Genomic DNA, 26,536 nt, shown 5'->3' on the forward strand with positions numbered 1-26,536 from the left:
TCTCCAAACAATCGAAATGAGTGGTTGAAATTTCCTAGGAATGCAATGAAAAAAAAAAACCATTTCTATTTAAAATTCGAACATTTTTTTCAATAGTGATACATCGCAGCGTTACGATGTAATGCTGAGAAATATCCCAACTATTGTCTAGCATTCAAGCTGCTGGATCATCGAGGCCCCACATTAGATGGAGCCATGGAGGTCACCCAAAATACTTCCAGACGGAAAAAAAAAAAAAAATCCTAATCCTCAAGATCAGTGTCGTACAAAACAATGGTCAAGAAAATGCATAGCCAGCACATACAAATGGCTAAAGAATACTCTTTTTTTTAACACACGCACACACACCCCACACACTCATGCCATAGTGGAATTTCACCAGCTATGGATACTCGAACCCTTGACCGGGTGTTGAAACTCCTAGGAGTCTGCCACCGAGCAAGAGCAAGGATCCAAGTAGAAAGTATTGATCTGGAAGACTTTCTCCACGTCAATATCCATGGTCAGGTTGATCAAGAATGGCAAAGCTAACCACATCACAGCCCCCACCTGTACAGAATGACATGATAAGATAATTCACATCCTAATTAGTGATAGCTTAGAAACCATTTAGATGCAGGTCACCAATTGAACGGTTAGGAGCTCAGGATCTTACAATCGAAGTGAGCCTTGGAGTGTCCCATTAGATCAATGATCTGGGTCACGAATCCATGTCCCAACTTTCACAAATTGGCCAAATGCATCAGTAACCTGAATAGAGTTTCTTGATATAAGAGGACCCCATGACAGCACACATCAACCATTGATTTCTTTTCGCTAATAGAAGTTCATTTTCCTGAATTTTACAAATGAATTGCATCATAGAATATCTGTTCCAGCTTTGTGAGCGATTGAAGCTAAAAGATTATACTATAACCAATGTGCTCTGTTGACATTTCTCCAGGGTCCCATGCAAGGGAAAAGGCCCATCTACTTCATCAGGGCCACATCTAAAATGCCCTCTTTGGGCTTTCCATCTGAAAAGAATATGAAATACAAGGGTGGTGATGGCAGAGAGTTCCGAATGTTGGTGGGCCAGGGTGAAGACTAACATAAATACATCACGGGTCCCTCAGGGATTCCTGGTGCCTAAGGGGGATGCCTTCAGGATCGAAGCGGTCCTCATCTGCATGCTTAAAACGCAAGGATAGGGACTGTGTTAGACCTGTAAAGTAGAATAAGTATCAGTCCTGACCCAATGGTTTGAAACATGTGGTTGAAAGAAGGCAGTATAGGAAGCATACCATCGGTCATGTCCTTCGTTTTGTGAAGAAGAAATGTCCCAGAAAGGATGGTCACAAATCCACACATCTCCGTGACAATTTGAGTTAGATTTTGCCGATCCCAGTCCTGTTCATGGGGTATCATTATGAGCTTGCATTTCATAGTCTGCTCATAAAACAATCTGTAACTAAGGGTGCATCTGAATGCAGTTCGGAACATCATTTCTGTAATTAGTTTGATTCAGTGGAAATGACGAAGCTGAAATTACACTTCAAACTCTGTATAACAATCAGCATCCATGCATTAGTTTAAAAACCCAAAAACTTCACTCCACTTGATTTTCAGTCGAGTTGGGTTGATTTGAAGACTCAGGCTCAAATCATCTCAATATTTAATTATTATACCTAAAAAAGTTTGGTAGAGTAATATATATTTCAAATGGTTTTGTATACCATAATCTAAATAAATAGCCAGCAATTTTAGTACCAGTGTTGTAATATGCGATTGCATAACTGAGTAGATGATCGCATATGCAAAATATGTGAAATGGGCCACTGAAAAAGCACATGCCGTGATGACATATGTGGTCAGGGGTGTGTGCTAGCCTATGCGATTATGCCATTGCATAGACCCTATGTGACGGCATACTTCGCAAGGTTGTTACTTGTAAGTTTAGTTGTTTGTAACTTGAATAGTATTATGTTGGATCCTTGGTCTTGCTCGGGTGGTAGACTTTCGGGAGTTTCAACACCCAGTCAAGGGTTCGAGTATCCATAGGTGGTGAAAGCCCACTACGGCGTGAGTGTGTGGGAGTGTGTGTGCATGTGTAAAAAAAAAAAAAAAAAATACACTTGTATAGTATTATGTTATGTATACATCAATTCATCAAGATTCAAGTGATCAATAAAATTTCTATATTTGTAGTTATTAATAAATAATTCTCTGTGTAACTTGTTGAATGTTTTGTTATATTATATGATATAACTTACAGATGGTCTAATAGTCAAATTGCAATAAAATAGGTTTTTGTTTTAAATAATAATAATAAACCCAGGCCGATTAAGAGTAGTAATTAGACAGTTTTTCTTCTTTTTTTTCCGATTTTTTTTTCAATTTTCCCATTTTTTCTTTTTTTTAATTTCTTTTTTCAAAGCCATTAGCCTGAGAGATCGCTTATGCAATTATCCAATGGCAAAAGCGATTAGCCCAGGCTGATGGCTTATGTGATTGTATACGATTTGACAACATTGAGAACAAACTTGTTCTCTACTAGTGAATGTTGTTGTGAGAGCTTTGGGGTTTGAATCCTTAGTCTTTTTTTTTTTTTGAAAAACCATTCTCCCAATGTGAGTGACTCAGTTCGAGTAATGTTTAGGCATGTTGACTCGACCGAGTCATTGAGTCAACTTGTGAGTCTGCCTGAGTTGACAATGAGCCAGCTCAAGTACCGAGTTTCCCAGTGACTCGGCTAAAACTCTCACCTAGTTGAGTTGACTCGTACCCATGTACATCACAACTATTAGCAAGGGTTCCATTTCAAACTTTAGGAAGTTCGCCTGTATTATTACACAGAAGAAACTCATCAAGGTGTGGGAGTTACAATGAGCAGAAATGGGGGAAGTGGCTATACATTTCAATGCACCCTGGGAGAATGGAGGGTTCAGTTCACCCATTATTTCCCACCCACTTATCTAATGACAGATGGCAAGAATCCATTAGCATTTCAGAATTTAAATTTCTGAATGTCTACATTGAAGTGCATGCTCTCCACGGTTGTTTGATGGTGGGAGATACTGACCCTTGCTGCACACTCGGTGCACGCAATCCACTCCTATTTCCCTTGTGAAATATATATTAAAGACAACTATTAATTTCTCAATCATCATCATCTAAGCCTTATCCCAATTAATTCAGGTCGGCAACATAAGCATTAAGATAACTTCCGTAAGTTTCTTAATATGTTTCCTTTTTATTAATTTTAATATAAAGTATTCGGGTATGGTAAAAAATAATAATAAAATCAGGTAAGGCTGAGCCATAACTAACAACAATCCCCATACCCATACCCAAGTCATAGCCATATCCACCAACGTGGCTATGTTGATGGATTTGAAGGATCAGGACATTGCAATTACAACTTCAAAATATGCCAGTCTTTTCAGTAGAAATTCCATACAATCTAATTACGTTAGCCAGGCTCAAGTATCTGTCTGCTCAGTTCAATTCAACTTTGGTATATAGATCTCATGAGATGAGTCTTATCTCTAAATTTATCAACTGTCTGCTATTTGAACTTCCATTGTTGAAAGCCTGTCGTTTCTTTTTCTCCCAAACAGACTAGGGTTCAATTTCAATAGAATGTTTCCCCATGGCAATTTGAAACCAAAATTCATGCCAGGCATCTAACACTACATCTGAAAAAGTAAAAAGATAGACCACCAAACTTCCTAAGAAAACCCGCAATGAATTAAAAGGTGGTTCACCATCTCTTCCTCTTGAAAACATAAGAAGCATATCCAGTAACAATGACAGCCTGCTACGAAGAAGATTCAAGGTGATGATTTATCAAGACCTATGACTCAACTAAAACCTGCCACCCTAGGGGACAATTTATCTTCCAAATCAAATCTGTAGGGCCCTCAAGAGCCCCTCCCCAGACAGCTGCTTATAGAAGGACAGGACTGAGAATATGCCTAGTAAATCCCATTTCCATGGTCGTTTATCTCTACCACTGGCTGCAATGAAAAATCTAGAAAATGGACAAGAGAGCAGCATAGGATTCAATTTATGCATCAATGAGGTTTCTTCCAAAATGCATTTGCCATAACACATGACCTCCCTCTCCAGCTAAGAACCGACTAACGGGAGTTCCTTTCTTATAAACATAGTACAAATTCTGCAAATGGCTGCAAAATAGACAGTCAGAGCACCAAGCATCTTCCCAAAAGTGAATTCTAGATCCATCCCCGATCATAAATTCAGTTACTTCATTGAAAGATAGAGCCACTTTATTAACTTCTTTCAAATCTTTGAGGTCTAATGCTGGGGTTCCAACCATCATCACTAGTGCCGTATCTAGTACTGATCACCATCTTCCATAATGAATTCCCCTCCTAGAGAATCTTCATAACCAGATCCCCAGATGTGTGAGCTCATTACTGATATGCTTCTTATTCCCAAGGAGGCCCCATTCGTTTTTTACTTACAAACATCTTCTCATTTTATGAGGTGGTACTTTCCCTTTAACTCCCCTTCCACATAGTCTCAGTGAAACTTTTCAAGTCTCTCAATGACTGAAGCTGGGCACTTGAAGACCACAAAAGTAAACACGCACGTTCGGGAGGGGCTACCTCAATATGGGATCATTTGCTTGCAAGGATATGGGGGAAATGGATTGAAAATCCAAATCATCCCTTTATAACAATGTTTGGCACCTTGGATTTCAGAGAATTTTGAGTTCCTAGAAGGAATCAAAATCCTCAAAAAGGGCCACTTTGGAATCCTCCTGAATCGTTGTTGTGCAAAACCCAAGGATTTGAAAACCTCCTTTTGATACCCCAGCTGCGTATGGCATAGCTTAATCTAAACCGACTAAAGTGTGGACCCTATGGTGCTAATCTACAACCCTTCTATTATAATCAACTCAATCATTGTAATCAACCTATGTAATAGACTATCAGATAGTGCTTGATTGTAATCAACCTATGTAATAGTCTATTACACTGCGACTATGGGAGTTTCGTGCTCTCATTGTCAGTTCCCAGGCCGAATAAACGAGGGTTGTGTCAGGTTGGCAGCCAGCATCAAACTTATGCCATAACTTTCATCATGAATCCGAACGATATGACATTCCAAACTCATGCTAGGGCATTCCCTATAAACAACACACTGCATTGTATCTCAAGTGTGGTGAGAAATGGGCAAGGGTTGGCTTGGTCATCCCCTAGGAGCATTGCGCCGCAACAATGCCTGGGTGCTATGAGAAGTAGGCAGGAGTTCCCATGTCAGTCTAGATGTGTACCAGTAAAGATGCTAGTCCAGGAGCATAGGATTCATTGTGACACAGAATATAGGAACATTGATAGGTAAGAGTGAGTTACTGGTACAACAAAACGAAAGAGAATAAACATGGCTTGAATTCAAGAGACCAAGTGGAAAGGAGCCAAAACTAGAGAAATTGATGGACAATATATATATATATATATATATATATATATATATATATATATATATAGAGAGAGAGAGAGAGAGAGAGAGAGAGAGGGGCCACCATAAAGACAATAACAGAAATGGGGTAGGGATAATGGCGGATAAAGATTTACGGGATAAAGTTGTGGATGTTAGAAGAGTAAGTGATAAGATTTTATTAATATAGCTTGTGTTAGGAGAAGAGATAATCAATGTTATTTGAGCATATGCACCATAGGTAGAGTTAGAGAATAGAATCAAGAGACAATTATGGGAGGATATGGATGGATTAATGTAAGGAATTCTAAACAAAGAGTATATTTGTTGGAGGTGACTTGAGTGGTCATGTAGGAAAAGAAAGTAGATGATGTGAGAGCATACATGGCGGATATGGTTTGGGGATAAGAAATGAGATGGGGGATGCTATCCTTGATTTCGCGATGGCATACAATCTAGCTCTAGCAAACACATACTTTAAAAAGAGATATGAACATTTAATAACATTCAAAAGTAGATCATATACAAGCCAAATAGATTTCTTTCTACTCAAGTGACCAGAACAATCAATATGTGAGGATTGCAAGGTTATTCCGGGAGAGTGGCTGCACAACAAAGGTTAATGGTTATGGATGTTTACATTAAGAGATGGAAGAAAGGGAATGAAAGAAGGAAAGTGGAATGTCAAGAAATAAATGTTATGTGAAATGAGATAGTCAAGTGGATTAAGAAAATGGTAAAAGAGTTTTTTTTTTTTTTTTTTTTTTTTTTTAAGAAGCCAGTAAAAGATGTTTTAGGAGTAACTAGAGGGAAAAACCAATCATATAAGGAAACATGATAGTAAAATGACGATGTACAAAAAACTATTCGCAAAAAATGTTTATGTTTTAAAGACTAACAATGGACTAAAAAATGAAAAGTTTGAACAATATAGAAATGACAAGTACGTGAGACTAAACATAAGGCATGTGATGATTTTTACAAATAGATTGCGGACAAGAGAAGGTGAGAAAGATGTCTTAAAGCTTGCAAAAATGAGAAAGGAGAAGGGTAGGGACCTAGATAATACTAGTAAAAGATAATGACATCAATGAAAGTTAGAGAAACTATTTTTAGAACTTGTTAAATGACAACCACTCTGAGAGCATAGGGATGGAAGGAACCATAAAGTCAAATGAGGTTGGAGATTATAGATACTTTGATGGTATTGGGATATTTGAAGTGGAAAAAAAAAAAAAACTTTAAGAAAGATGAAAAGAGGAAAGGCCCTTAGACCAAATGGTATATCAATAGAGGTTTGGAAGTGTATGAGAGATACTAGGCTATTTTGGTTTGACAAAGTTGTTCAACAAAATTGTAAGATAGAAGAAAATGCTAGAAAAAATGGAAAGTATTGTGGTGCCCATTTATAGGAATAAATGAGACATACAGAGCAACACTACCTATCATGGGATTAAACTTATGAGCCATACTATGAAACTTTGGGAGAGTGATTTGGCAAAGACTATGGCATGAGATGAATGTATCGGAAAACCACTTTGGTTTCATGCCTGGGAGAACTACTATTGAAGTTATTCTTTTATTTAGATAGATTGATGGAGAAATATAGGAGAAAGGATTTCCACAAGGTCTTTATTAACTAGAGAAAGCATATAATAGGTTCCTTGGAGAGCTAATATGGCAAGTGTTGGGAAAGAAAGGAGTTTCAAGAATACATTGACATGATTAAGGATATGCATGAGGGTGCAGTAATAGGTGAGAGGACCAATAGTGGAGAGAAGTGAGTTTCCAATTATTGTAGGCTTGCACCAAGGGTCAGCATTGAGCATATACCTTTTCACATTGGTTATGGACGAGTTAACGAGGCATTTGCAAGAAGAGATCCCATGGTGTATGTTGTTTGCAAATGACAGAGTTTTAATTAAAAAGATGAGAGAGGGTGTAAACACAAAGACATTTATGTAGGGTTGCTTTAGAATCTGAAGGATTTAAAATTAGTCGGACTAAAACAGAGTATATAGAGTGTGATTTTGGTAACAATAGGAGTGAAAAGGAGGAATTAATTAAGATGACTAAGAAAGAAGTTCCCAAAATGACCACTTTCGATACCTTGGGTCAATAATTCATGTGAGTGGAGAGATTAAGAAGGATGTTGCCCATGGAATTCAAGCTGGGTGGAAGAAATGGAGATGTGCCTCCGGAGTTTTATTTGATTGTCATGAACCACTCAAATTGAAAGGGAAATATTGTGGGATAGCTATCATACTAGAAATGCTTTAAGGGATAGAATGCTAGGAAATTAAGGAATAGCATGTTCATAGAATGTCAAGCTAAAATGAGGATGTTGAGATAGATGAGTGGCAAGATGAGGAAGGATAGAATTAAAAATGAAGGCATTTGAGGGAACTTTGGAGTAGCACTAGTAGTTAATAAGATGAGGGAAAGTAGACAGAGATGGTTTGGTCATGCGCAAAGGAGACTAAGAATTGTGCCAAGTAAGAGCGAGTTGGTACAATTTGAAGGCTCTAAAGGGGCAAGGGGAAGCCAGAAGGCCCAAAAAGACGTGGATGGAGGTAGTAAGGAAAGATTTGATGATTTATGGTCAAATTGAAGGTCTGGCCCTTAAAAGTATGAAATGGCGGAACAAGAGTCACGTAGACGGCCCAATCAATTGGGATAAGGCTTAGATGATGATGATGAACCAATATGATTTTGGAACTATAGATTAGCACAATGGGGTCCCCACTTTAGTATGTTTAGATTGAGCTAACTAATTCCACGTGTACAGTTTCTAAGTGCATGCATACCAAGCATTATACATAATCAAGTTATTAAAAGGAAGATTTCAAATCCTTGGAATTTGCATAACAACAATTCGGTAAAATTCCTAAATGGCCCTTTTTGAGGATTTTGACTCCTTGGATAAGTCAAAATCCTCTGAGCCCAAGTAGCCAAACATCCTTAACAAAGATGGTTTGGATTTTGAATCCATTTCCCCTGAAATTTTGCAAACGCAACCCCTCTAAAACAATTAACGTCGTCAAATTCATTTTCATGTGAATATACACAAAAGAAAATCTAAGTCAATCTAGGTTTTTAAACACAATTTATGAATTTCACAAGCAAATTCAAAATCCAAGATGCCAAACATACTTGAAAGATTCAAAATTTGAATCCATATCCCCTAAAATCCACATTGCCAAATGACTCCCTACAATTAATTCGCCCACTAAAAAGTAAATATTTGATTTTCAAAGCTAAAAGCTACTTTTCCACTCTTTCAATTATGGGATCCCAAAAGACTTTTACTTGGTTTTCTAATAAATAGAGGAAGATCTAAGGAGAAGGGAAAGAACCTACATTACATGCAGGAATGAAGCGAAGCTTTCCACAACTCCTTGATTTAAATGAATCCCAATTCGTGCACTTTCATATTTTCAATTCACCCATATGCGATTTGTGGACAACAGTGTGCTTTTTTATCGACGCTTTAAGAGAGCATGTACTTCGAAGAGACATTCAATTGAAAGGTAATTGGTCCAACACCCAAGTTCTAGGGATCAGGATGGCAGAGGGTGACTTCAGTAATATAGTGTCGTTTTGGGGTGGTGAAGTGGGATCTTTCCCTCCAAATTATTTAGGTCTCCCTCTCTGCATCAAAAAAGATCCTAGAGTTTTTGGGACCCATTTGTGGAAAGAGTAGGAAAATGGTCGTTTACTTGGAAAAGCAAGTACTCACCATTCGGAAGTAGAATTACTATCATTAAACTGGCTCTCTTGAACAAGTCGATCTACTTCATGCCATTGTTTCCTTGTCTAACGAGTGTGGTAGAAAGATTGGAAAGGCTAGAGGACTTCTTGTGAAGGGGAAAGCACGAAAAGGACAAGTATAATTTAGTAGAATGGAAAGAGGATTGTAAACCAAAGAAATAGGAGAAACAGGTATCAAAAGATTAAATTCATGAGTGCAATGTTGCTCTAGGTAAATGGATTTTACACTTCTTCAAGAAGGAGATGGTCTTTGGCAGAAAGTTCAAAATGTTAAAACAAATAAATAAAAGATGGGTGGGCCCTAGTGACCAAAAGGGGTGCAGCTTGCTAGGATTGCTATTACAATGATTATGTAAAGAACTTGAGAAAGTTGTGTTTTTCTGGAGAAGTTTGATAAATGATTATGGGTTGTATCTTGGGGAAATAGCATAAGTAAACATGTATATAAGGAGTGTTCACTCACTGATTTATAAACAAATAAATAATCCTAGAGAATTAACAATTGGCCTATTTTAGGAATTACTGGATCTTGGTTTTAAATAGAAGTGTTGAAGTGCAACCCACCTGGTGACTAAAGCCAGTACGTCTTACCCCTATTTCAGTCATCTTGGTACCTGTTTCAATCTGATCATTCATCCTGGTTCCTACTGAAACCGATATGACATGTGAGGAACCAGGTCATACCAGACGATATTTAGAACCATGCATTGTATGCTTTGCAATATCTATTCTGTGTGTGGTTTGATTAGGTTTCTTCAATCCAAGATATACCAAGTTTCTTGCAACAGTCGCATACTAACAGAAAAGAAAGAAATTCATGAACATAGTGTGCCTTCACTAAGTGGAAACTACAATCAACACACCAATTTTTATCACAATTTTTTTAGAAAGAAGGAAAATAAGAAACAAAACAGTACTCATTCATGTATTCAACTAGTGGGAATGATTACCTTGAACATTATCACACTAGCCAAAATGGTCAAGGACGTAAACATCACATAGTATATGGGCGATACAACTGCTGTGTTGAATGTGTCAAGGGCCTGCAGTTAAATATTAGAATATTTAAATACATTTACACAGCACAATCATACAAACACCAAGGAGAACAAATAACTAAAATCCAAGCCCACAAAGAATAGCAGGCATTTAGGAATTAACTCTGTATTTAGTCATGTGTAAGGAGACACACTCAAGGTATTAAAAAACAGTTATCGATCAAGATGCATCGGCTGTAATGGTCAATACGTAAATGACCTAAAGGTAATGGCACACGCCATTACACGATAAGGGGCTAAAATGGCCCGATCTGAAAATTTTGGCCAAAACAGCTCCTATAACAGTGGCATCAGCCATAACAGCACCTTCACAGCAGTTGTGTTATCTCACCAGACTATTACAAGTATATAAACCCTTTATGAGGGCCGTTTTGCAAATTCCACACACACACAACCTCCCCCTTTTCCTCTCCACATTTGAGTGGTGTGGAAGTGGAATTGTTAGCAACCCTTTTTTTTAAAACCAAATTTACACCTATTTCCAATATCAAAACACGAGATTTGAGCTTGAATTGACAAATTGAAGCTCCAGAGTCCGGCCCCAGTTTTGGGGAAAATAGAAAAAAGATGTAAAAAATTATGTTTCTCTTGTTGTATGCGTGTTGACTCAATATGTTATGACTAAATTGACCAAATCTTGCCAGATTTGTGTACAATTTGGGCATTTTTTGCATTTTTTTAAAAAAATTCGATGTTGACTGTTTTTCCCAAATTTCCATCGTTAATTCTTTATATTTTAAATGTTTCTTACATCGATCCATAAATAACATGTTTCTAGTATAGAACCATAGATGCATGCGCCAAATCAGTGGTTCTGAGCTTTCTGTTTTTATATATATTTTTTGGGGTATTTTTTGCCATCTCAGGGCTATTTTTGGGATGAATAGTAACCGTATTGATATTCATATGGTTTTTTTTTATCTTGGGGGAAATGGTGTATAATCATTAGGGATATAAATGAGTGGAATGAATCCTACAAATTGCACGAATTTTGAGCCAAATTCAGGCCACTGAAGTGTCCACAAAATGGGATATCATCAATGCTGGGATCCACGGATTGTGCAAATTTTTAACCCCTTTTTTAGCCGTTCAAGTTACTCAAAATCGGGCTGACACAACTCACCCAAAGTTTAATTTCTGTTTTAAATTTGTTTAAGACTATTTTTAACATCATTATGTTTCTACTTGGGCAGGAGTTGGAGCCTTGAGGATTCTCAACTTGATGTACCATTCTCAGTTGGATTGTAGGAGACGTAAGAGTAGGTCATAGTTATTACTTATTTGTCGTGATCGTTAGCAGCAAAAGAATGGGAGATATTCTGGAGAATGAGGATATTGGATGGTGGATAGGACTAAACAAGTCATAGAATGCAATTATTGTCAGAGATGCATAATTCCAGGTATTACACATTCGAATTAACACTTGAGCACATCAAAATGAGCAAGTCATGGGGTGTCAAAGTGTCCCAAAAGAGTTAAGGGAGATGATGAGAAAACATCTAGAAGAAATCAAGGAAGGGAAAGCTAATAGAGTGAAGAAGAACCAAGATGCTTTTGATGCAGCTTGAACTGAGGTCTTTGGGGTTGATGAATGGAAATGGGGGTGACGATGTTTAGTCAGGTGAGGATTTTAATAGGGAGATGATGATGGTGAAGAGAGAACCTGTAGCGCTCATGAAGAAGAACAGCATTGAATGTTTGGAGGAAGGGGGCCAGTTCCTAATGTGTGTGAGTAATGGGACCAGGAGTGTTAGTGGGGAGTCAAACTGAGAGTATTAGTGGGGGAGTCAGACCTGTACGTCTGATGGTCTACAGCATGCCTTTAGTACTTGACAACTGCCTCCGGCTGCTCCAACAGCAGCAGTAGGAGCTTTGAAGTTAGGATGACTTAGATGGTGTGAATGTGAAGCTAGGGAGACCTTCAGGTGATCCCATTTTGTATAAAAAGAAGCTGACAAAGCAGTTGATATTGATTCAAATGTGGGGGAAAAGTGTGATTGAAAAGCTTGGTAGAACAGCAGCCAAGCGATTCATACATGGACACATAAGTCCAAATACTGCAAACTCTCCCTATCAGCAAATGATGATAGATATGGCAATGAGGCAGGCATTGGGGTTTGTACACTCACAACTTGTGAGATTGAAGGAGAAATGGACGAAGGTAGTAAATAGATATTTGAAGGTGTGTGTGGCCACCATCAAGCTGATATGCGAGTTTAGAGGGTGCATTATCATGTGTGATGATGGTTGGACTGGCCCAACCATCTGAAATATGATAAATTTTATGGTGTATTGTCACATACGAACTGTGTTCTAAACTACCATAGATGCATCCAATCGAGTCAAGAACGTAGGCTATATTTTCAATCTCATGGATAAGATGATAGATGAAGTTGAAGAGTAGATTGCTATGCAAGTTACAATTGACAATGAGGCTACGTGCAAGACAACCAGAAGAATGTTGATGGAGAAGCGAAAGAACTTATTTCAGTCGTCATGTATTGCACATTGTATCTATCTCACATCGGAAGATATTGAAAACAAGAAGAATGTTGCAGGATTGGTTGAATAGGGAGGCTAATCACGACGTTCATACGTAATCATAATTTGGTATTCACCGTAATGAAGTTCAACAGTGAAAGAGGATTACCAAGACCAGGCAACGAGATTCGTTACAAAGTTTATCGTACCTGAGAGTTTATACAAGCATATGAGAGAGTTGGGAGTGACATTTGCTTCCAAGGAGTGGTGGCTTGACACAAAAGATATCCATGGCCTTCCAAGTGACGGTAGTGAACACACCATGTATCTTAAAAGTAGGATTCTCCAGAGGAATACAACAAAAGTTAACTGTGGGTTTGGATGTTCTTCACATCTAGGAAAATGACCCAAATTTGGTAATTTCATTATGCCTTATTAACAATGAACTTTTCACAACTATTACCACCAATTACACTGTGAAAGATCTATCCATGAACCATACAACTTCTAAATATATTTTTATTCAAGTTACATAATTGGTTCTGTCAAGATCAAAACAGGTACAACATGTCATGAGTGTGGGTCTCCTCTCTAATAAGGGTGTGCACTGTGCACCAACAAGGTCAACTTGCTATCTGGATGCATAGTGTTTTAATAGACCACCCTTGTTAACCCTAGTGTTCACCAACATCAAATTCTATCCCAAGTAATTGAACTTGCTCTGATGCAAAAACTGATCTGCGATAAAATTGAGTCTCAAGCATATCACATGACTCGCATCAAAACTTGAATTTTCGGCGTAGAGGTATTTTATGAGCTTCACGAAATATGTCCTTTCAATAGAATCAACAAGAATCTCTCTCCACCTTCCAGTCCAAGAACAAAAGCAACAAAAATGACCATGGCCATGTGGCAACTACGTACCGTAATGGCCGTTACTGAAAATATGCCCCGCAACAGCCCATTACAGGGCCAATACTTTTTTCCCTTAAAGGTCATAATGGCCGTTACAGCCCCTACATAACGGTAACGGCAGTGGCCGCTACAGCCACCATCACCATTATTGTATACCTAACTACATACGCAACTAGTTGGAAATAAAGTTACTGTCTAACTAGCTCACAGGTCTCAACATGTCAAGTGCATACAACAATCGACTGATTCAAAGGCTGGCCCCACCACTACGCCGAGAGTTACAAAAATTAGTACTCTTAAGTCTCTAACAGATACATAAAGAAATCTGCAAAGTGGGTAGAGGTGTACACGAGTCAAGCCAAGCCGAGCTTTGCCCAGCTCGTGCTGGACTTGGACTGCTCGAGTCCCAGCTCGTGCTCGGCTCGGTTCGGCCTTCGAGCTCAGAACAGCAGCTAGTGCTCGGCTCGGCCGAGTTCGAGCCGAGTTTTCAAACTGACAGAGGAGGAAGAGAGGGAGGAAGACGGGCCGTCAGCTGTGCGTCAGTGCGGCCGTGAGGATGAGGAAGAGTGTAGAGAGAGAGAGAGGGAGGAGCTTCGCCGGCTGGACTGACAGAGAGGGAGGAAGAGAGGGAGCCGAGTCGAACCGAGTCGAGCAGAGTTCGAGCAGTATTCGAGTCGAGCCGAATCGAGCTAGGTCCAGCTCGGACTTGACTTGAAATATGGCTCGATTTGGTTCGAACAGAGTTTCGATCCGAGTCGAGCTTTTTCAAGCCGAGTCGAGCGAGTTACCGAGCTTTTGCTGCTCATGTACAACTCTAAAAGCGAGACAAGAAAACACACTCTAGTTTCAGGAAAATCACACACTAAAAGAATCAAAATACAATGAAACAATCATTATGGAGCATTCTATTCACTTTGTTTGGCAATAAAATGTGAGAAACACATACCTTGTTTAAATAGTTCATCTGAGTGACAATACACGTAACTACAACTATAGTGAAAGCCCATGTTTGGGGATATGTTAACTGATTCATCCCCGAAAATGTCAATTTCAAAGCAATTCCAAGCGCTTTGACACCCATTACCTGCCAAGACAAGCTCGACTCTATAACCAAGGAGTAACTGCATGCCATTCCCAAGAAGAAAATCAAAATTCTGATGCAATCATGTTTAGTGATAAAATACGTACCGACAGAGAACCTACAAGTGAACAAACCCCAATATACACCATTATATGTGTTTGCCCATACTGTGGGATAAAATGGAATATAAGTATAAAAACTGACGCTATCACTGTCACTGCATAGAAAAGAAAACCTGCAAAAGACCCAAATAAAAAAACAAACCTTGTTACGTTTAAATTCTGGTTTTTTAAAAAAATAAAAATAAAAATAAAATAAATAGTCAATAGAGGAATCAAATATGCAAACCATGATATCTCAGAATAAACGGTTGGGTTAAACAAATGGAAGATGGAAAAACCAACATGACTCTAAAATAAATTATAAAAAAAAAAAAACCAACCCAAATACCTGGCTCTGTGGCGAGATCCCATACTTCCTTAACAGACTCAATCTCACGCTCCTGAGGGGCGTGTAGAACAATTGTTATTGAGCCCACAACACACAGGACACAGCCAAGAATACCAAAAACATGCAGCTTCTCCCTTAAAATAATATGAGCAAGTGCAGCACTGCCAGACAATAGGAATATTAGCACTTACAGACATCAGAATCAATGCAAATAAGATATGAAATGTGACTTTGCCTCATGCCTGATAATAATGCTGAGTGCGCCAAGAGGAGTGACAAGGATTGCAGGCGCGAATGCATATGCAGCGAAGTTAGCAACTTCCCCAATAATCACTGTTGCATTGGCAATTGCCTTCATTTAATTAGTATTTATGTCTTGTAATAAAATTTCGACCTGGTTTTGAATACTAGTTAGTGTTATGGCACACTAATAAGGCAAACATTTAAATAAATAAATAAACTAGTAACATCATCATAATCTTTACCGAAGAATTTTCAGACAAAAGAAAAATAAATTCTTAGGAAACAAAAAACTTAATAAACAAAACAACTCCAGTGCATTTATGTTGCTCCAAATTTCCATGGCACAAGTGCAGAGTGATAGTTATGATTGAGAATTCAGGGTTTAATCATCACATTCAACCAAGAAATGTCTTATTCTCCTAACAAAACCTAACTTATTTATTTATTTATTGAAGCAGATGTCTATAATCCATCAGCAAGTTGAAGTGTTTCCACCAAATGCTTGAAGTGACTTGGGTAATTCAGGTTCAGATTCATAAGTGAAAATCAAGAAAAATTGTCCTCCATAAATATCTTGTTGGAGAGAACCTGGCATAAAGAAATAGAAACAGGTTTGGCATTTCATCATCAATGTTGCTTGCACAGCTTGAAAATGATTTCAACCTTTGAAATCTAAAACGTTTCTCTCCAACAACGCTATTTCCTAGCTTCCACACTTTCCTGGTTACCTTATATCAAATATAGTTGCACGAAGCATGAAGTGAGGCAGCAACTGATTTGGGTAGAGTGACAGGGAACCTCAGTTACAAAATATTAGCAGCATAAAAAGCTGGGAAGTCAAAAGTGGGAGCAGGAGCACCAGTCCGAATCACGATAAGCGAGAGCAGTACCTAGTTAGAAGGATCATGCAACTATCTGCCACCACTAATAGGCTAACCGTATACTACTATCTTTTCCTTTCTTTCTTTCTTTCTTTTTCTATTCCTTTTTCTTTTCTTTTCTTTTTTTTTTCCTTCTTTTTTTTTTTTTTTTTTTTTTTTTTTTTTGCCCCCTTGTTTCTTGAACAACAACTACTTTATTAAAACAAGCAAAATCAATGCTAAGAGACAAATATCATGGAGCCAACAGTAAGTGACCACGTCCTTAGAAATCCCTTAAGATATTATAGAACAGCTCTCAAATTCAAGGACAATGCTCTAATCTCATAAATAAAGCTGATTTCCAAGGACCAGGTCCCTAGGAAATTAGATGACATCAAACATGAATATTTTATAGATTCTCATAGATGTATTATGTTTATTACATCTAATGATTGCATTTCCTCCGAGGGCCACAAAAGAAAACAAGTCACGTTTCTGAAATATATGTTATGGACTCTCAAGGTTGTGTGAAGTTTGTTGCATCCAATGGTGTCCCTGCCAAGCCCACCTGAGAAAACAAGGCAAGTTTTAATGCAAATATCTACAGTCAAGCATATTTAAAGCCATAAACACCTGAATGCTCCCAGTATAAATTGACCTGTAGTACAGAGAACATTTTGATGCCACTTAAAATTTTGAGTTAAAACTCCAATTTAATGGAAAGGAAAGAGCTAAGCAAACTTACTTGTTACCATGCCTGCCCACCAAAGTGGTTCATATAAGTACGAATAACCTCCACTTCCTACAAACATGCAGGATCATAATGTTCAGTGAGATCAGATAACCCAAGATGACACTACATCAACACAGACATGAATATAGGTGTATAAAGAATCAAAGCATCCAAGGACAGAGATGTTTACAATGATTTGTGCACTGAACATACAAATTATGAAACACAGAGATGGTGACAGAAAAGGGAACAGCGGATTTGATGTAGGAGTCACCATTTCCTCTCTTTTTTGCTCTTTTCTTTTTTATTAACCGAGGAAAGGAAATCGATTTCCTTAGATATGACAGTTTCCCTTGTTCGGAAAAGACGAGAACAGAGGAAATCGACTTCCTTTTCCTCAGATTTCCTCATTAAAGGGTCATTTCCTTTTCCACACTCAGACCCAAAGAAAAAGAAACCTTTTTCCTTTTTCATAGTTTTCCTTAGATGTGGTGCTTTCCTTTCCTCAGCTACTTTTTTAATTCCAACAATCCAAACAGCCCAAGGAAACTTGCTACTTCTTAATTATGTAGTTTAAGAAATATTATAATGATCTACTTCTCATCTTTGGCATGATACCTTCTTACCAATCTAAGAAAAGGATAAATTACTTATAACTGTATATTCAATTCATAGTTACCCCCTCATGCATCCCTAACAAAGCTGCACATAGGTTGGAACATCCTATTTGTACATATGCCATTTTCCAAACACTGGTCATAGATTCAACATAGAGAATACAGTCCTCTATAACAGTACATCGATATGTCACAAACATTTTTAGTGGTTCCAAATATTTAAGGATAAAAAAATCTCATTCAAGATCTGATAGGGCAGGTAACCATGTCCTGAATTCATATACACGAATACAAACTACAGAGGCTACGGTTACCTTGCAAGTATGCAATGTAACATTAATAGATCACTGCCCCAACATCAAAAACCCATACAAAGTTATTCACTCCTACAGCAGCTAACATGGGCTATTGTCATCCTCCAGTGAACATGGCTCCCCTCCACTAGTATTTTCCACAGCCATGCCTTGCATTGCTCCAAACATTTCAAAATCTCCATCCATTCAATGTGATCACCCATCAAAGCTTTGGGCATAAGCAACATCTTACAAGTCACCAAAGCAATCCAAATATCTATGGCTGTGTATGGAACTGCTGGACTGCGCACAAAACACATCTCATGGTGGAAGCATTTTGAGACCATAAGACATTGAAAAGGCATGACCATTGGGAATATGTGAAAGGTGTATTATAATAAGCAGAATTCCATTTTTTGATGGACCTAAATTGTTGTTCCACTCCATTGATGCACATGAAAGTTGAAACGACAGTGCGGAAGTCAATTCCACCAAACCAGAAATTCAAGAATGCCCAAACGCAGCCTAAGCAATTGAAGTACCCCTAAATAAACAGTTGGCCACATTTTGGCTTCATCTTGAACTGAGGAAGCATTACGAATTACGATCAGTGCAAAAGATGGACCACAAATGGGTGGGTTATCCCTTTTTCTGCCTTCAAAATAATATTTTATATCCATCTCAAGTACTGCTAGAAAAATAGAAAATATAACTATGATAGAAAAATTCCTCCCATCCCTAATTCCCAAGATACCTCCAAAAATACCCTAGATAAGTTCAGGAAAAAAAAAATCCTTATGATTTTAGTCGAGGAAAGAACTATCGAAGACCCTCTTGAGAGTTGAGATGCAAGGGGTGGTTCAACTGTTTTCTAAATTTTTACTAAAAGAAGTTGATTAAAAGATTCTCAAAAAAAGTAGACTACAAAGGCCAGGTCTCTAAAGGGAGTGCTCTATTGCTGGACCAATAGAGAGTTGAAGGTCAGAGACTTCATTTTCTAGAGGCAAGGTAAAAAGGAAAAAAGCAGTCTTCTCATTAGAGGGTAAGAAAACCCCAGGTGATGACAGCTTGACTATGGCTTTTATGGAGACTGTTAGGACATTCTCAAAGGTGATATTGTGCCTGTTTTTGAAGAATTGCATGCTGGAGGGTGTGTCAACTAGTATTTTGAATAGCTTCACTATGTACCGTGTAGCTTACGCTACATAGCAAGCATAGCTTAGGCTTAACACCACATAGCTCATGAAAATAGCTGAAGTCACGTATAGCCTATGTTACGTGCTAATTTTGCATACACTTACACACCACATAGCCTATGGTACACGCTATGTGCTTACAATACAAGTTGTTTCTCACTAAAATATTAAAATCGATTAATGTTTTCAATGATTTTTTACATTTTTATTTTTAATAAAAATTAGTTAATCTTTTCAATAATATTAGCAAAATAATACAAGTAATAGTATTAGATCAATTAAGTTGCTCTTTCTTTACCTTTATACTTAAGCTTTGCCTATTTTTCCTATTATTTTAGGTTGTGTTTGGTTGCATCAAATGTTATTAAATTCACCAAATTTCATTATAAATCAGACTAATTTTGTGCAAAATATTATGAAATTTCATGATATTTGGCATAACGAAGCACGACCTTAATTAAAAAACTAGAAGTAGCATGTAGCTTACACTATGTAGCTTAAGCCTCACACTTCCGAAGGGTGAACGCTATGCTACTCGCTATTCACTATTTAAAACATTGGTGTCAACAAATGAAATCATAATGCTACCATTATTAAACCCATTCCTAAGAGCAAAGGAGATGGACTTCATAGTTTCATAAAGCATGAAGTGAAGAGGAAGTAGATTCGGGTGTGAGAGAGGGTGTCTATTTCAAAATGTTTTCTACTATTATATATACATGGATGGGAAGAAAGAGCGGGAGTGCAATACCAAAGTGTGATTCAATGATGGAGCAGCAACTAGCTGCAAGGATCATGAAGTAAGCCTGATTAATATGCTTGTTAGGGAGTTTGTAAGGAATTCTCATCAAATTCTTGGAATGTGGCTCCAATTGCCCTATGATGGTCACATCAATAGCTGCCAAGGTAATTATGTTCAGTTTTCTGGTAGGGAAGGACAAAATGCATGCCACGATCACTTGATGAGAGTCAGCCATCGTCATGAACAAAATTAATCTTGAGTTTCCTAGATGCAGATCTCCTCCGGGCATGTATCAGGGAGGCTAATTCTATAGCAGATATAAAATGTAAGCTATGGAAAGATGGTGCCTCTAAATAGGGTCTGCATATTGGGAATCTTGATCCATTGCCTTCTTAAATAGAATTTCCCTATGCCCGTCCAAAAAAAAAAAAAAAAAAATCATGAATCATGACAATTGTTCCCACCCACCATCACCAGTGCATCCATCATCATCATTAGAACCTTGTCCCAGCTATTTGGAGTCAGTTTACAAATCTTATTTTGCCAATCATTACTATCTAAGCACTACAGGGTTCTCCCAAAAGTTGTGGCCTTCAGATGGCTAGTCGGAAGAGGGAGAGTCCTCGCTATTGACAACCGCCAAAGGCATTCAATGGTGGTGCCCAATGTGTACACGACGTGTATGGTGGATGTCGAGAAGTTAGATCACCTTTTCATCCATTACTTGTTTGCTAGGTAAGTGCGGAGCTGCTGCTTCAGAATCTTCAACATGTCATGGGTAATGCCTGAATCGGTTGGGGAGCTATTCTTGATGTCATGATGTGGCATGGGGTGGGGCTAGGGAGAAATGTAAAAGTTATTTGGAGATTTGTTCTTTTAGCTTATCGGCTATGTGGGGGAAGGAAATAGGAGGTGCTTCCGCAATGAGTCCCTTAAGGAGGAGGAGGTTTTCTCAAAAACTGGTCTTCTTGTGGTGGAGTGGGCTTCTTGTATTAAATCTTTGGGAGTTTGTAATTTTTCTTTCTTTTTTTCCTTTTTCGTTTGACTGTATTCTTTGCACCATCTCGGCACTTTTTTAATAAAATCATTGCTACTTTACTCTTCCAAGAAGAAAAAAAAAAAAATCCCTATCTAAATCCCTATCCTCGGTCCCAATTTAAAAAATAAAAAAATAAAAAATAAAAACTAAAAATAATAAAAAGAGAGGCCCTACCCTGTTAGTAAAAAAGCTTTTGTATCTCTTCTCATCATCTTGATCCAAGTCCTATTCAATGTTCCTATCCAGCATCCTCCAAGACCTTCAACCCTAATCAAAGTTTCTCTTTATTGGGGCCATCTCCTATTTCCGTAGCACAAGACTTGATCATCTCAACCCATCATCATTTCATATACTATTGGGGCTAATCCTTGGATGCTTTCAATGACCTCATTCTGGATTATATCGTTCATAATCTTCCCAATTCCCACACATCCATCTCTCCAATGCTCTATCTCTGCTCATGTCATTTCCTAATTGCCTAACACGCCATCTTGTGATGCAAGTCAGAACTAGCAGTACGCATTATTAACCAATAATATTCTTCATCTTTGTATTCCACAAAACAAGACCAATCTCAACAACAAAAATATTTCAAAGAACATCACCATTTACATCTCTAATCATAGACAGCATGTTTTTCTCAAACCGATATAGGTATTGGAGGTTCACGGGCCCCACAAGCACATTCAAAGATAATAACCAAATGGTCCTCATCCGATGGTCTCAACATAAATAACACAAAAAGGTCCCGTTTGAGAGAGGACGACCTCCTAAAAGCACTCCCTAAGGAGTTAAAATTCAGAAGTTGATACAAGACGCATTACATGGTTGTTCAACACCACCTTTATAGCAATTTCATTCTCCTGTACAGTTAGGACATGTTTGGACATGAAGAATACAAGGTGTGGATATAGAAATTGTAACGATTAAGCAATGATCATTTCCATCCCTACCATAGAAAGTAGGCAAGGTGTTCCGTATCTGTTAAGATACGCCCGTAAAGGCCGATATGTATAGGTAATGGCCATGACTGTAACGCGATACAAGGGTGAAAATGGGCGGTTAATTTTTGAGACCGTATCAGCCACTACGGTGGTCGTAAAGGCCATTACAGGGCATAACAACCGTTACTCCCATAACGGTCGAAAATTGATCACTTTTTTTTTCTATTTAAATTCACTTTTCTTCTCTTTTTCACTTTTCTCATTCGAAAAACTCTCCTATATCATTTTCCAAGAGACTTCAACATCTTACTATAGCTTTTGACATTAAAATTGTGGATTGAAGTGATTTAAGCAAATATATTCTCCAAGGGCCTTTTTTTCAAAAAATTGAAAAAGCAGCATTTATGCCTTTTTCTAATTTCTAATTATAATGCTTGATTGTGATATGTAAACATTAGAGACATAATCACATTAAACAATTCACTAGACAGCCCGATACAACACTCACCAAAGAGTGGACCGTTATACTACCATAAACATGTTCAAAACAAAAAATGAATACATATTTGAAATATTTACATTATTCTTGATTTTCTAGATATTTTTTCAGAATTTTTTGGGCAAAAGAAAATTTCCAATGATCGTAATGGTCGTTACACCCCGTATCGGCCGTTACCCGTATCGATAATGGTGGTGATCGTTATGACCACCATAACCGATACGGAATACCTTGAAAGTAGGATTCCAAATTTAGGGGTCCTATTCGGATATAGGTGGAACCTACATTTTCTTAGACAATGGTTTCATTGTTTCTTGTGACAGGGAAATGTCAATGACAATAAGCACACTGTTTAAACTGCAGAATCCATCGTATTCTGCCTATCCAAACAACAATCACCATCTAATAAAGGAAAAACAACTCGTTTTCCCTTGGATTATTCGTATCCAAACATGTCATTAGAGAAAATCCACTAGTTTATATAATAAGTCAAACCAAACAAGGGTTCTTAGCTACTATGAACTAAAAGATCTTATGTTATTACTAAGCAAACTCTAAACCAAATCACATCTTGTCCATGCAAAACATAGTGCATAGATTGGATCTTATCACTCCACCACACTTTGAACCAACCTCATTTTCACACTTCGAACCGATGTTTTGGGCAGACATACTTGTCATCACGATTATAACCAAACCCTCGTCTCATCAATACTTCATGTTGATAGGTGTTAAAACTTTTGGCAAGCGATGTTTATCAAGATATTCCATAAAGGTAACGGTGGGCGTAACGGCCACCACTATTACCATTATGAATCTATGATACGGGCCATAACAACTGTTACAACATTTATAATAATAATAATAATAATTTAAATTTAAAAAAAAAAAAAAAAAAAAAAAAACCCACTATTTCGGCCCCATGGACCATTACAGGGCTGTTGCAGCCATTACAGGTTATTTTTTCTGTGACGGTTGTTATGTATCCATTTTTTAATACCTTGATGTTTATTCAACCTTGAAATTCCGTACATGGGGTTTATCCTAAAACTTATTCTCATTAATAGAATTTTCCTTAATAGCAAGTTGTTGCAATTACACTGATACAATTGCTTTTTTTCCTCTAATCATGCAAGACAAATACATAAATCAAGAATTTCAGCTTGAACATCTGACGTCATGATGAATTTCCTCTTTTAGGCCACAATAAAGCAGCTAATGAAGGACTGACAACCCAGTTGTTTGATTTACTAGTTTCTTGAAGCAAGTTTGATAGCATTTGCTTAAGCTTGGTCAAGGCTCCCATGAAGTCTTCAAACTCGCCAGGGCCAAACTTGATACCCATTGCCTCATTCCACAGCAATAACCTTATCATCTCCAACAACCACAAACACAAGTAGATCACTTCTTTTTCGAGATGAAATGATGCCAATATAACATGCTTCCCTCCAAAATTTCATTGTAATCAAAGAACAATTCTGTTAGCAAAATTAAATGGCTGGGTCCTCCCCATCAAATCATGGAAACTCCAACAGTGTAGATTGTATTTGCAATTATCTACTCTCAGGATGAGCTTGTGTTGATAGTCATCCTATCTCTTTTCAGAGATGATTCTTCATGACTTTTTGCTAAAGACAATGAGAGTTCTTCCTATTACAAAGGCAGTGCCGAGATCACCGCATGGATATCATCCATAGCATGCACATGTTTCTAGAACATCTCCTTCATTAGCTTCATCTCGGATTCCAACTTCTGATAACATGTTTCAGCCATGGTTTTGATAAAAAGGATGAGAACTGATGTGATAATCCCAGAATAACTAACACAGACAGGTCTTCTTCCAAGGAAAACAACCTCTTTTCAAAAGTTGGTGAAAAGATGCACTTTATTCTTTGTTAGCCACCAATTTTATAGCCATTTCATTCTCCCGTATAGTTAGAGAAAACCCATTAAATTTCCATAACAATTCAAACCAAATATTGACTCTTACCTGCTATGATTTTTTTTTAATGATTTTTTTCTCACTAAGCATATCTTAAACCAAATCACCAAATCGTATCTAGTCCATGCAAAACCTAGTGCCTATCATACTTATATGAGATTTCATCATTTCCACACAGCACAGGTGCGAACCTGGCACATGTGAGTGACATCTGAGAGTGGAAAATGTGAGCCTTACAATAGGCCTGTGCTTCCAGCACATCACGCATGCAATTGGATATGGACTTCACTGAGCACTTTTAAACCGTTACACATGACGGCCACCTGATTAGTGGACTATCCTAGTTTCCACACCAAGAAATCCCTCCAGTGGGACCCACATTATGCATGGCTTGAATGTCCCACACAAGTGCTTTTGCCACCACTGTATACTGATACAGACTACGGATTAGTTAAGAACCCAAAAAATGATAACACTACCCGTCATTGCAGTTCAAAATTGGGCAATCGAGATAGAAGATTAGACACAAGACAGAGAAATCCAAATAAAAAGCAAATTCCTATCAAAACAAACAGAACCCAGATCCCGAAAAATGCCCAAAGCAATCGAATTGCAGTGAATTACCTGCTCTAACTCCAGAAGCACCGGCCTTCTTCAGACCCTTTTTCTTGACAATGAAGCTGGCACCGATGAAGAAACTCGACGACAGTGCAAGGACCAACCCTTTGATGTTGTCAGAGGACATGCCCTTGTATGAAGAAACCCAACTCTGCGAAACCTCAGCCGCCATGTTCGAAGAAATCGTGATAATCTTCCTACTCTGTTGCTTCCAGAAATCAAAAGATCGCAGCCGTCCATCTTGGGAGATCCATGGAAGAAATGATTCATTCGTTAGATGTCCTCTGCAGGCCTCATCACGTCCGCGCGCAGGCAGGCAAGAGAGGAAGAGGGAGTAGAGATCTTTTGATGAAATCAACGGTGATGATTTAGAGCTGGTTGGTAGGTTGTAAAGAAGATCTGACGGTCACCGATTGGAGGAGGAATGAAAGAAGAAAAAGGGTTTCAGATTTGTGGAGATCGGAGAAAGGAGAACGGCTCTGCTCTCGAATCGTGATGGGGATTTCTTTAAGCTCATTGCGTTCTGCTAAAATAAGCCGGGATGCTATTGCGCGCATGCGGTTCCCTGGTTGCGAAGGCTGCGATCGCATCTAACAAAAGCGGATTGCGTACTGAGTAAACTATGTGGGGTCCGCCGTGATTTATTTATTTTATCCAATCCTTCCATCCATTTTATCAGGTAATTTTAAGGCTTGATACCAAAAATTAAGCATTTAAAAATATCAAGTAGACCACACCAGAGGAAATATTCTAAATTGAATGTCTACTATTGAAAAATTCTTGGGGGCCACAGAAATATTGGATCAAGCTGATATTTTTGTTTTCATTTCATCCATGTCTTTGTGATCTTATTAACAGGTTGGATGACAAATAAACATCAATGTTAGCCCTATAAAGGTTTCAACAGTGAAAATCATTATTCTAAGTGTTTCCTGTGGTGTGGTCCGTTTTAACCTTTTTTATATACTTAAATTTTGGATTTAACACCTAAAATGATCTGAAAAAATGGATGGACGGCGTGGATAAATCAGATACGTTTAAAGTGGGCCCAACTGAGTTTACTCAGTACCAGAAGAGCGTACCGAGTAACTCAGTACGCAATCCGATTTCGCATCTAACATTCGTGGGCTGGCAAAGAGAGGACGCGGATCAGGTGGTGTTGCCAACAAAGAATCCTCACCTGCTGGGATTGTGTATCGTAGCACATAGCAAATGGACGGCGTACTGTGTGCTACTGGAAAGATACGTGGCCACCATGATGTATTTGTTTTATCCGTGTCATTAGTTGATTTTCTAACTTATTTTAGGTAATGATTCCAAAAATGAGACATTCATATCTCAGGTGGACCACACTATAAGAAACAATATTGATTGATCTGTTTGATCTAAAACTTTCGTGGACCTAGATGAAGAGAAAACACACGTATCTGCTTGATCTAAAACTTTTGTGGCCCCACTAGCCACTAGTTTTGATGGTGAGCGTTAAATAACTACTATGGTGTGGTCCACCTATCGACCTTACCTCGTGGCTGACAAGATTTCCTGAAACTGCGAGAAATCATTCCTCTCAACTATTCTGATAGCTCTTTTGGTACGTGCTACTATA

At 38.1% G+C, this 26,536-nt stretch overlaps 1 protein-coding gene across 3 annotated transcripts; it reads right to left on the bottom strand.

The window, feature by feature from the left end:
* Window positions 1–741: 741 nt before the first annotated feature.
* On the bottom strand, window positions 742–25,475 carry LOC131237434 (probable magnesium transporter NIPA4). Of its 3 annotated transcripts, XM_058235184.1 has the most exons (9): window positions 24,937–25,473; window positions 17,053–17,109; window positions 15,447–15,537; window positions 15,205–15,365; window positions 14,862–14,989; window positions 14,620–14,757; window positions 10,170–10,262; window positions 1,284–1,389; window positions 742–1,204 (listed from the first exon to the last, which is right to left on the bottom strand). In XM_058235184.1, the coding sequence occupies exons 1-9, from the start codon at window positions 25,100–25,102 to the stop codon at window positions 1,101–1,103; spliced, it is 1,044 nt and encodes a 347-aa protein (XP_058091167.1). In that variant the 5' UTR covers window positions 25,103–25,473; the 3' UTR covers window positions 742–1,100. The 3 variants fall into 3 exon arrangements, with proteins under 3 accessions (XP_058091167.1, XP_058091168.1, XP_058091169.1); XM_058235185.1 differs by lacking the exon at window positions 10,170–10,262 and having other exon boundaries at window positions 24,937–25,475; XM_058235186.1 differs by lacking the exon at window positions 24,937–25,473 and having other exon boundaries at window positions 15,447–15,598; window positions 17,053–17,085.
* Between the last annotated feature and the right edge of the window lie 1,061 nt (window positions 25,476–26,536).

The sequence above is a fragment of the Magnolia sinica genome, chromosome 2 (genome assembly GCF_029962835.1).
Source record: "Magnolia sinica isolate HGM2019 chromosome 2, MsV1, whole genome shotgun sequence".
Taxonomy (NCBI): domain Eukaryota; kingdom Viridiplantae; phylum Streptophyta; class Magnoliopsida; order Magnoliales; family Magnoliaceae; genus Magnolia; species Magnolia sinica.

Bases quoted from the DNA above. Each gene is read 5' to 3' on its own strand.
- LOC131237434 (XM_058235184.1), bottom strand. From the start codon at position 25,102: ATGGCGGCTGAGGTTTCGCAGAGTTGGGTTTCTTCATACAAGGGCATG. The intron at 14,990-15,204 runs GTATTTGGGTTG...GGTCTTTTGCAG, and splicing joins GGATCTCGCCACAGAGCCAG to GTTTTCTTTTCTATGCAGTG. The intron at 1,390-10,169 runs GTAATCATTCCC...CCCCATGAACAG, and splicing joins CTAGTGTGATAATGTTCAAG to GACTGGGATCGGCAAAATCT.